Source organism: Zosterops lateralis (assembly GCF_965231275.1).
Source record: "Zosterops lateralis genome assembly, chromosome: 15".
Classification (NCBI taxonomy): domain Eukaryota; kingdom Metazoa; phylum Chordata; class Aves; order Passeriformes; family Zosteropidae; genus Zosterops; species Zosterops lateralis.
This window is the reverse complement of record NC_139775.1, coordinates 1,547,564-1,559,708: the sequence shown is the minus strand read 5'-3', so window position 1 is coordinate 1,559,708 and position 12,145 is coordinate 1,547,564. Positions and strand designations below refer to the sequence as shown.

The 12,145-nt window shown below is 54.6% G+C and overlaps 1 protein-coding gene across 1 annotated transcript; it reads left to right on the top strand.

Moving 5' to 3' along the window:
• Positions 1-1,212: 1,212 nt before the first annotated feature.
• Positions 1,213-12,014, top strand: NATD1 (N-acetyltransferase domain containing 1). The gene is made up of 3 exons (XM_083872469.1): positions 1,213-1,404; positions 7,913-8,031; positions 8,764-12,014. The coding sequence occupies exons 1-3, from the start codon at positions 1,308-1,310 to the stop codon at positions 8,878-8,880; spliced, it is 333 nt and encodes a 110-aa protein (XP_083728595.1). The 5' UTR covers positions 1,213-1,307; the 3' UTR covers positions 8,881-12,014.
• Positions 12,015-12,145: the final 131 nt, after the last annotated feature.

Genomic DNA, 12,145 nt, shown 5'->3' with positions numbered 1-12,145 from the left:
GTGAAAAACGAGGTTCACTTTTTAGTAAATTTTAAGGAATATGTTTAATAAAATAATTAAGACAATTAGGAGATAAGAAAAAACCAAGAACGGCCGGCCGGGTGACTTGGCATTCAGCCAAGTCCACACCTTGCTTTCTCAGAGACGCTTGTTAAATACCCTTTTCGTTATATCGATATATGAAATTCCATAAACTAGTTTCCATATTCCAGGGACTGCCCTGCCTGGCCCCTCCCTGGGTCCGCCTTTTTAGAGCATGCGTGTTTCGTGGCCGTGTCCTTTCTATCGCGTCCAGCTTGGGCCTTGGTCCGTGCCTTCTGCGGGTGGTAGATGCTGATAGTTGGTGTTATCAGTAGCAGAGTCTTCTTTACATGTTCACTGGATGTTATCCCAACCAAACAGACAGTTTAAGCAGCTGCTACATCAACTACTCCCTTTATATCTAGTCTTACCAATAGCAGAAATAAACTTATACCTTTATATCTTTACTATGTTATTAATCATATAGCATACATCTTGCGAAAAGCCAATTTTATAATACACACATATAACATTGGGAAGGATTTCTTCCCTGGGAGAATGGTGAAGCCCTGGCACAGGTTGCCCCGGGCAGCTGTGGCTGCCCCTGGAAGTGTCCAAGGCCAGGTTGGACTGGGCTTGGAGCAACCTGCTCCCGGCATCACACATGGACCATGACCTGGTGCTTCCATCCCACAGCCCTAGCAGAGCAGGGCAGAGAGCCCAGCAGACGGGCAGGGCACCCAGCACAGGAACTGCCACAGGGCTGGGGCACAGTGGGGCAGCACCAGCACAGCCCCAGGAACCCAGAACGGAAAATCACAGGACCAGTGTGAGGCCAGTACAGAACCAGTGCAGAACCACTACAGAACCCGTGAGGAATCAACGCGTGACCAGTGCGGAACTAGTGTGGAACCAGTAAAGAACCAATGCAAGACCAGTGCAGAACCAGTACAGACCCAGTGCAGGACCAGTACAGACCCAGTGCGGGACCAGTGCAGACCCAGTGCGGGACCAGTACAGACACTGCGGCGGGCGCTGGTGGCGGTGCCCGCCCGCGCGGGGGCGCCGGGCGCTGGCTGCGGGCCCCACGGCGGCGTTGGCGTTGCCCCTTTAAGGGCCGCGCGGCCGTACCAAAACAAAAGCGCGGCGCGGCCATTGGCTGCGGGGCGGGCACGTGCCGCACAGCTGGGGCTTCCTGCGGCCGGGGCCGCGCCGGGGCCCGACCGCGCCTCCGCTCCGGCACCGCCAGCGACACCGGCAGCGACACCGGCACCGGCGCCCCCGCCATGGCGCACTCGGCGCCGCTCGGCCTCCTGGAGCAGGGCTGCCCCATCCAGGTGGAGCACGACCGCAAGCGGCGGCAGTTCACCGTGCGGCTGAACGGTAAAGGGACGGCGCTCGGGGCTCCGCGGGACGTTACCTGCTGCCCTCTGCCCGCGGTTCCGCCTCGCTGGCGGCCCCAGACCCCCATTCCTTTTCGGCTCTCGCTGTTTCCCCCCGCTTTGGCCCCCCGTCTCTGCCCCCTTTCCCCTCCCCGTTCCTCCTTCCCGTTGTTCTCCCCCCTTTTTCTTGTTGTTCCTCCCTTTTTCCTGTTCTCACCTATTTCCCCCCGTTCCTCCCGGTCCCTCCTCCTGCCGTCCCACGGCACTTTGCCCTGTACTCTCCACCATGCCGCGGTGTGACCTCCCCCCCGTCCCTTCCTGCACCCTAAATCCTCCTCCCGGGGGATCTGGGCTGCTCTCGCCTAAAACCTTCTTCCAGATCTGGGGATCTCGGCTCCCTCGGTTGGGGTCGCTGTGTGAAGCCCGATGGTGGCACGGGCAGGTTTGGGGGCACTGCCTTGTTCCCCCCAGGAGCAGGTGCCTTTGGGTGATGTGGAGCTGCGGTGCCAGCTGGGAACAGGGACCCCTCTGGGGACATTCCTCCAGCACGGTGGGTGCCACGGTTCTGTAGGATCAACGACAGGGATCCAAGCTGCCACAGCCACCTGTGGGACCAGGACTGTGGAACTCTGGTGACACAGTGACCCCCAAAAACCTCTGTCACATATTGGATGGAGTGAACAAAGAAAACAAAGTAGGTGCCACTAAAATTTCTCTGTGGTGCACTGATTCTTTCCCAGCCTTCATCTTAGTGGTTAATTCCAGATATTCAACGATCCCAGCATCTCTTCCCCATCCATTTGTCATGCTGAGAACTATTCTGGGTAAAAGTGCCTCGCTGCTCTGCAGAAATTGCATAAAATAAGATGTGCAGTTCAGAAATCATAGGGAACACAGGAGGTTTTGTCGATAAAACAACAGGAATAGTCCAGATTTTATTTTAGACTTCTCTTCCTGCCCCCCCACCCCATTTTCATTTCAACCACTAATTACAAAGTGCAGGCTGGAGGCTCGGCAGTGGTGGAGCAAGGAAGGAGGAGACAGGTGCAGAGAAAACAACTTCACCAACTGCTTATTTCAGCCTGAGATCAAACAAGGTCCCTGGTGCCTGGTCCCCACTGCCACCACCAGAGCATTGTCCCAGTCAGTGAAGTTGGTGTGTGCAGGAAACAGAGGGGACAGCCAAGAGTCAGCAATTATTAGGGAGACCTAATCTTTTATCGTGGCTTTCTGGATAAAAGCTCTGCCAGCCACACCACGGGCCGAGTAGCATTTGATGGCTGAGCAGGGATGAGTCGTGACTGAAGAGGGTGAACTTTGAGAGGGGGAGAATCAGCTGTGGGAGTCGTGTGTGAATCAGCACAGAACCTCCTCATTCAGGAGGGGGTCGTGGAATCACAGAATCCTGGAATGGTTTGGGTTGGAAGGATCCTAAAGCTCATCTCATTCCAGCCTTGGGCAGGGACAACTTCTGTGTGCCCAGATATGGGCTGGGTTGCTCCAAGCCCCATCCAATCTGGCCATGGCCTCACTCAGGTGAATCCTCATGATCAAGGTTGGGGTTTTTTCTGTGAGTTCAGGGAGTCTGAGCCCTTTTTTGTGAGTTGAGCACTGGCCACGCCAGAGCTGAGCAGTGTCCTGGTGTGATGGTGTCCGTGCTCTGCACTGACTAACATCCCTGTGGAGTGGGTGATCCATCTCTCCTCCTCCTCGTTAGGCACTTGCTGGTAGCAGCCAAGCCCTGCAAGATGGGCAGGAGATAAGATCTCTGTGGGAGTGCGTGGCAGGGTGTTTATTTCCTGAACTGCACTTTGTCGCTCCTGCTCCTGGCACGATGAGCATCAGTGGTGTGGAATGCTCCGGGAGGTTTTCCCTGCTTCGTGCAGGGAATGACAAGCAATCGACACAGATTCTGGCATTGAAGTGACCCCTGTGTCCCTCAGAGAGCACTCTTGTCCCATGTCACTGCACTGCACAGCAGTTTGTGGGCTCCAGGGTCAGCTTTTCTGTGATGTCCCCTAATTTCTGCTGGATGATACTCTGGGAAAACATGGATGCACCAGGCATGTGGACCAAGCAGCCAGACTTTGACAGCTGGTGGTTTATGGTCGTGTAGAAAACTTTCCAATGGTGATGAATTTCTGGAAATCCCTGGAGCAGGAGGCCTGAGACAGTGAAAGCTGTGAACTAGTTGTGAAAGTGTTCATTTTCAGCATCATCCTGTGTTTGCCTCTGTGCCCCTGTGTGACCTCGTGTCAAGACTTCCTCCTTGTGCACAAAGAAGATGAACTGCACTCAATTTTTTGGGGCTTGCCCTGTCTTTCTTTTCTCTGCTGGTTTCTCCCCTATTTGCTGCAGTAGCTCCTAAAACTCTGATAGGAACAGCTGCTTCACTTGAACACGTTCCCTTTTCCCTTGCATCCCAAATGAAGGAACGTGTAGAAGCTGAAAGCAAAGCTGATTATAACCAGACCTCACTGAGCCTCGTTATCCCTCGAGATTTGTAATGGGTTAGGATGTGACTAACAGCCTGAGCCAGCCAGAAATCTCCCTGTGCAGAGACTCTCTTGGAAAATGTCAGTTTGCCAAAGCTAAAAGCTTCCCTGGGAATCATACAGGCTGGTTTTGTCAGGAATAGCTGAGTATCTCATTGGATCTGAGATGAAATTTCAGTTCAAAACAAGAAACCCAAAGGGATTCCCCCACCTCAAAGCACTGGGCTGGTTGGTCCAGCTGCTGGCATGGATTTTTGGGGCAGGGGAAGAGCTTTTAGCAGCAGCTCCTGTGACTTCTGGGTGCCCATCACATCCATCAGGCTCTCCAGCCAGGAGACAGGCTCACCACAAGCATGGAGCAGCTCCAGTTCCTCAGGAATGTGGGGGCTTCTTGCACATTCCAGCTCACATCCCACTTGGGTGCAGCACACCACACTTCCCAAACCTCCCACTCCTCCCCAGCTGGGTTTGGGCAGGATTTTTGGCCAGAAGCTCCTGCTTTGCCAACTGCTCATCCAAGTCTCGGGAGCTCCTTGTCCAGGAGGCCAGTCTTAGGTTTATGGGGGAAAACTGGAGCAGGTCATGCCTTGGGGTTTTCCTCCCTGATGGGGCAGATGCTTTCCAGGAGAGGGGAAGGTGCTGAGTTTGCAGCAAGGACTAAGTGATCTGTCACCAGGCACTGCATCAAAGACATCCCTGCTCCTCCTGTGCCACAGGCACCTCCAGAGAGCTCCTAAACAGGAAACTGCTCCAAACCAGAGCCCCCCCGCTGCCATTCCTGTGAGTGAGGCCCTTCCATGAGGGTTGTGCTGTCTCCACTCTGGCTGTTGTGCTCTGTTGTGTTTTCTCTCCGTAGTAACGTGCCAGTAGCTCCCTGGGGAGTGAGGCCAGCCCATGGCAGGCAGTGAGCTGCAGCCTGGGATGCTCCTCGGGACATCTTATCCTCTCAGCCCACCCCACACGCAGCTTTTGCTTTTTTTCCTCACTGTCTGGCTCAGCAGCAGAAGACCTGAGCTGCCTCCTGCCCCCAGGAGTTGGAGATGGCTTTTGTTCTCTCCCTTTGCTCCCAGGGAATGGCTTTGCAGCAGTGTCCTAAAGGGACTAGAGTTCAGGGGCTGCTCCAAAGGCTGGGGTACAGAAATTGGCTTTGCAGGCAGCAGCCACAGCCCTGCCCAGGTCCTGGGCACACAAAGGGCTATTGTGGGCTGGGGTTGGTGCAGGGGGACAGGGACAAAGGATGGTCCTGCAGTGCTACAATGCTGCAGGTACCTGCTGGGCAGATACTTTGTGTATGCCAGGAGAAGGGGTCAGTGAAGAATGGGCTGGAGTGGAGTGCCTGTGTCCCTGATGTGTCCCTTTCTCAGCTGGGCTGGGACTGGGCTCTCTGCTTGCTCCCCCAGGCTCCTGAGCCACCCAGCCTGGGCACTTGTGTCTGGCATCAGAGCTGAGCCTGCCACTGCTCCCGGTGGAAACCCTCCATGGAGAGCAAGTTTAGATCTGGTCCCTTGCCCAGCTTTCCCCTTCCCTGCGCCCCCTGTGAGCAGAGGGAAGGACAGAGGGCGGGCAGGACACCAGCTGTGCTGCCATTGCTGCCATCCTGCTCTTCTCTGGCTGTGCTGATTTGCATCGACTCCACTTCCTCGCCTCGAGGGGGGTGTCAGTGAGTCAAACACCACGGGCAGGCTCCTGGGGCTCTGCTGGCTGAGACCTGAGCCTGTTGTGCCAAGCTCTGTCTGTGCAGGCTGATAAACTCCTGTCCTGGAGCCCGAGGGGGTGGCACGGGCTGGAGGCTGGCAGGAGGTGTCCCTTGGGCCATGTCTTGATGGGGTTTCTGCTTGTGCCCCCCTCTTTGGGGGGGGTTGCACCAAACTGGGGCTGGGTGCTCCCAGGAAGGGTCAGCATTGCTTCCAGCTCCCCCAGATTTCCTGGGAGCAGCCCCCCCAGTACCTCACAGCACCAGGAGTGGTTTATTCCAAGCCGTGGTTGTGACCTGCAGGGCCCACACCACACCCTGTGGCACAAGTGTTCTTGGTTTCATGTGCTGTGTCACTGAGGTGAGCATGTGTGGATGTGATCATGCACTTGGCTGAGCTGGGATGTTTTTCTGAACTGGGCCCAGTTTCCAGCAGCGCTGATTCTCTGTTGTAAAATCAGGCTGGTTGTAAAATCCTTTCTGTGTGTGTTCATCTGTGCCCTGGTGGCTCTCTGCAGCTGCTGTCCTGGCTGGGGGTTTGTGGTGCAGAGAATATCAAAGAAAAGCCTGGCAGGACATGTCTGAAATCCTCCAAACACTGCATCACCTTCTGTTTTAAAATGCATTTGTGTCTGTGGCACTTCTAAACAGATCATATATTCTAAAAGTGTATTAAAAGAAAAAAGATCTTTTGTTCTGTTGTCAATTTAAACTTCTCAAAGCTTCAGGCAGAGGCTATGGAAAGTTTTAGCCTGGGAGGAGAGTGGGGTGGAAGGGCTGGAACGAGTGAAAGCTGCTGTTATAGGATCATTTTACAGCCTTTGGTGCTGCCAACTCTGCCCTTGCCACCCCTGAGAGCTGCCACCAAATGCTCTGTGAGGGTGAGAGCACCTCATGCCCCAGCCTGGGCAGGTTTCCCTCCCCTGTGCTGCTGGGGAAGGGCTTCACCTGCTCCCTTGGCTTTTTTGGGGTACCTGGATCCACATGGAGAAACAGTGCAGTGCTCCCTCTTCTTTGTCTGGGGGAAACTCAGAGAGCTTGGCTTTCTGACGAACCAGAGCTGAGAGGGGCAGGACTGAAACCTATAAATACTTGGGGGAACAGCAGGGAGGGAAATTATTTATGTCCACCCAAGAACAATGTTGGCACAAGAACGAGTGGGCAGAAACCAGCAGGAATAAACTCGGGCTGGAAATGTGAAGGTTTCCATCCAGTGTAGGAGAATTGAGTGTCTGCATAAAAGGAGTAGGAATAAAAGCCTGAGCTGCTTCTCTGGAAACACAAAATTCCAATGGACTCATTTCTAGTTTCTCTTGAGTACAGGGATGAGGCAAACTGGGCTGGAGTTGTCAGCTGAAATGCAGTGATATAGAGTGTATTGAGCTCAGCTGAAGCAGATCCTGAATGCAGGTGAACTTTGCAGCCCTTCAGCCTTAAAAAGACATTGGAGAGAAGGAAGTTTCCATTCTTTTAATCAAACTTGTCTCTTTGATTGGGATCTTGCATTTCTGAAACTCACTTCTAAGTACAGAAACTTTCTTGAAATGAAACATTGGCTTCTGCACTGAAGGCAGAAGCTCAGGTTCTGTGGATGAAACCAGAGGGGTGTTCTGACTCCTCTGATTTATACATGAGCTGAAACTTCTTTTTTGCTGTAACTGAGCTGCTGTGAGAAAGGTCAGGGTGTCGAAACAGGAAGCCTCTGTGTGTGTACATGTAAATTTGTGTGCACAGCCCCCTTGTACACCTGTGTGCTCTTTCTTGTGTGTTTGTGGGATTCACTTCCCCAGCATCTTCCCCAAAACATGTCGAGACAATGCTGCAACACCACACCAAGGAGTCTTGTCCTGTTTTATGTGCCATAACAAAAAACCCCTATGCTAGAGGAGAAATTAATTTGCTGTTACCTGGGTCAGCTTTGTTGTTTTTCCCCCTCTTCTTTTTGCTTTTCCCCACCATCAACACATCTCCTCCCTCCCCACAGCTGCTTTCCTACCCTAAAGATGTTGTGCTGGCATCATTGATTCAGGGCTGGTCAAAAACTTGCTCCTGCTCCTGGGTCTGGGAAAGACTGAGCAGACCTGGCTCTGCTCACACCTCGGGGGGACCAGTGAGGGCACCCAGGTGCCACTGAAAGCAAAGTCTCTGTCCCAGCACCAGAGCCATTCCCATGGGCACGAGGGATGTTGCAGCAGTCCCAAAACTCCCATCCACCATAGTGGGCTCTCTGGGGACATCCCAACCCTCAATCCTCTCTCCCCTCCCCTACTGTGGTTTCCCCAGGGCCATCCCAACCCTCACCCCTCTCTCCCACCCCTCAGGTTGCCATGACAAGGCTGTGCTGCTCTATGAGTATGTGGGGAAGCGGATTGTGGACTTGCAGCACACGGAGGTGCCGGATGCCTATCGAGGGAGAGGAATAGCCAAGCACCTGGCCAAGGTACGACCCCAGCCACCCACCAGGGCAGGAGCTGTTGCCATCCCAGCTGTGGGTAAAGATCCTGGCTGAAGCCAGGCCCCATCACGTTGGAATTGCATGTGTGCCGTGTGGGAATCCTGCTCTGATGGCAGATTTGGGGCAGCTGGTGGGGCAGATGGAGATCTGGGGTCAGACATTGCCAGTGGCAAAAAAAGCTGGGTATGTGTCAGCAAATCCAGCCACTCGCCCAGGTTCAGCCCATTCCTCCTCTCAGCAAAAAACCCTTGTGCAGGGGCTGATGATCAGCTCAGCTCAAGCTGGACCCCTCCTCTCAAACCTTCACTGCCCTCATGAGCCCTTTGCCTGCCTTGGGCTGTGCAGGGAGAACTGAGGAGCCACGAGCACAATGAGAGGGGGACTGTGGGTGGTGCTTTGGGGTACAGCTACTCCCTGGCCCTGTAAGTGGGGACAAAGGGATGATGAAGGTGGGCTGGGTCACCTGCAGCACAGCTTCCACCAGGATGAATGTGTTGAGGGTTAAAGTGGGGACTCTGTGGTGAGGTGTTGGCTGTGGCTGGACAGCTGTGCTCTCCCCTCAAGCCTCTCCCTCCACCTGCTTTGCACAAGGGATACCTGAGGGACCCCTACTGCTTCCCCCATCTTGGTGAGGGGTACAGGACTCCCACGAGGCTTCAGAGGGGAGCAGAGGCTGGGGGTGGTGGCTGTAACTCATCTGATCCCCGTTGGTTGCAGGCAGCCCTGGACTTTGTGGTGGAGGAGGACCTGAAGGCCCATCTGACGTGCTGGTACATTCAGAAATACGTCAAGGAGAACCCGCTGCCGCAGTACCTGGAACACTTGCAGCCTTAAGGCAGGACTGCTCCCACACCAGCACACCTGTCCCTGACTGTTCAGCGCGGCCTTGGCTTCTCCGCAGTCTCAGGAAACCCCTTTCCACACTCGCGATTCCCGTTTTCCTTCAGCGTGTCCGTGCTGTGTGTGAGTGTGGGCACGACCCCCTCCTCCCTGCCCACGTGTGAGCCCAGACAGGGTGGCCACAGCCCCTGGGCCAGGCTGGCTCTGGGCACATGTGGTGCCCCTCAGTGCTTTTTGCAAGCCAGGGGATAGAAGAGGGTGATTTCTCCACCCAACTCCATTGCAAGGCCAGGGGATGATTTGTTCTGCTCCTCATCCTCTCCCCTCCACTTGGCGACAGCTCTGAACATGCTGGGGGATGTTGGTTAGGGGTGGTCACGGGGTACCAGCCCCCCCTTTCCTCCTGGCAGCTGGGGAGATGCTGTGGATTAAGCTTTGTGGGACAGAGGGAGGTGCTGGAGGAGCCCCAGCTCTGTCAGGTTCATCCCCTGCAGCATTTGTTGGGCACCAAGCCGTGTCCAAACCCACATGCAATACACACAAGAACATGTGGACTGTGGTGGCACCTTGGGAGCTTTGCTGCCCTGGCTGTGGAGACATTGGGATGGGGACACCTTCGAGCCTAGAGACAAGAGCTGTGTGAGGAGCAGACTTGGACTGAAGAGTCTGTGCAGAGGAAGAAATGTGGCTGAGTTGTAGATGCTGCTCCCTGGAGATGCCAGCTCCTGCCCAGCTTCTGTACACAACCCTGAAGTGGCATTCCACAGGGTCATGGACTATTATTCCTGTCTTCCTGCCCTTGGTGTGGACACAGCCTGCTCAAGAGAAAAGACCAGCCCCACAGCCAGCCCTGGCCTAAGCGATGAGGGACATCCCAGGGCACCAAGGTGATTTCCTGCAGCTGAAGAGGAAGGCTCCCCCCATCTCCCTCTTCTCCATCTCCTCCTCCCTGTCAGTGCCCCAGATCAGCCCTGTCATGACATCCTGAGAGCAGTTGGGTGAGGTCTCCAGGACCTGCTCCTGGCCCATCTCCAGGGTTCAGTGCTAGAGGTATCCATGTGGATTCCAATGGCTTGTCCTTAAAGCCTTTGGAGTGAAGCCCTGGCTCATGGCATTACCTGTCTGCTCAGTGGCCTCTTCACAGCTCCAAGCTCAGGGCACTGGCAGCACCATGGGGACCTTGGCCAGCAGCAGGAACACCCTCATTTCATGCTCCTACCTCCATGGATGATGATTCTTTAGCACAAGCCAGCATTGCCACACTCAGATGTAGAGGTAACACCATGATGGCAGGGCACTGCTGGGTTCCAGCTTGCTGCCTGTCCTGCCTTGCCTGAGTTTTCCAGGGGCTGAGCTACACCTCAGAGCATCTCACATGGAGCTCTCAGGGTTTTGTAGTGTCCCAGGGCAGGGCTATGGTGAGGGAGATGACGTTTTCAGCATGCCCAGCCCTGAGCAGCAGCTGGGGGCTGCAGCCAGGCAGGAGATGGAGAGCCTCTCACCTGGAGACCAAATCCATACCTTGCTTAGCTCAGCAGGGACTAAAGTTTACAATCTGTGCCACGGAGTGACTGAAGCCCCAGGTGAGAGGCAGCTCAGCCCTTTCCCAGAGCCCAGCACAAAGTCCATGGCAGCAAAGGCAAAAACTCCTACAATCTTCTCTCCTGGCTGGGATGGCCAGAGATAGAGACCCTGTGCCAGGATTTCAGCCTGAGCTGTCCCTAGCCACGAGTTCAAGGAGAACTCTTGCTGCCTGCCCATGCTTTTGGCTGCCCATCACCAGCATAGTGCAGCCCTCTCAGGCTTCCAAACCTCCCAAACTCCATCCCTGCCCTGCACACTGCAGGCTGTGAGACCCCTGCCTGTGCCCACCACCTGTGCCAGGGGGCAGAGCCACTCCTCTGCCTTGTGCTGCTCAGGAAAGGCTTCGAGCTCAGCCCTGTCTCTTGCTTCATTTCTGCCCTCCTGCTGCTTATTTCACTCAGGCTGTGACCTTTAGGGTGGCCTCAAGAGATTGGGAAAGGGTGGCAGGTAACAAACTAAAGGGGCTCAAGAAGAAATGTGGACTGCTGAATGTTCCTTCTTTAACATGCAGAACACACTTCAACACATAGTTACAGGAGCTGGTACTGGTGCTGCAGTGATGACTGAACCATCCCTTCTCTTGATTCCAAGGTGAAGCTGAACTGTTTTCTCCCCTGGAAGATCAGACACTTGTGTCTTTGCCACAGCAGGGCTGGGTGCTCAGGAGCAATGTTTGAGCCCAGTGCTTCCAGCCTCTGTCCTGGTTCTGTGCTCATTTCCACTGTGTGCAGTCTCCAGCAGCTCCCTGTTGTGTCAGCTCGCTGGAGGGTGTGCTGTGCTCCCTGTCTGGGCAGTGTCCCAGTGTCCAGCCTGGCTCTGGAGCCCCTCATGCTGCTCTGGCAGGACCCTCGTGTTTCCCGGCGCCGGATCACCCGCAGCGATCGCTGCCTTAAACCAGGCACAGCACACGGTTTTGCTGCTGCTTCCCTTTGAGGTGCTACAACCCCTGACCTGACAGAGGCGTGTGCCAGTGTCTGTGCCAACCATTTTTCCGCTCTGTCCCAGCCTTTTCTCCTCCTTGATGTCAGTGAATAGCAATACCCGAGGTCACCAGCGATGCCGAAGCCCTTCCCTGCCTCCCTGCCAGCTGCCTTTTCCCAGCTGGTCTCTGCAGAAAAGAGCTTTTGAGTCCTGTGCTGCCCCTTGGTGCTGATTAAGCCTGGAGGAGTTTGGGATCTTGGACTCTCCCTGGGCAACAGGAGGTGTGGAAGTGGTTTGGTTGAATACTGAGCTCCCCAAACCCATTTGAACTACAGACATTTGGTGGGTGGGGGAATGCAGGTGGCTGTCAAACCTGCTTCCACAGCCCCCAACTTGAAACACCCCCTCCCTCATCCACTCTCCAGCATTGTCTTCCTCTGTCCAAGGTTTCGTTTCTGTTGGATTCGGTGGTTACGATGTGCCTTTCCTTCTCAGGACCTGTTACAAACGACCTTTCTGCTCTCGTTTATGTTTAACATTTATCTTGATCCCTCCCTCTGTCATACTATAAAACATGAACATAATGCATGGAATACAATACAATAAAAGTGTGGCTTAACTGAGCTGCAGTGGCTGTGCTGCACTGTGGGGAACCACATGCTCCCACTGCAAATGAACAGTAGGTAAGGGGTGAAATTATTGTGTTTTATTTGAGGTCACAGGGCTGGCTGACCTCGTGATGACTGTGCAGAGC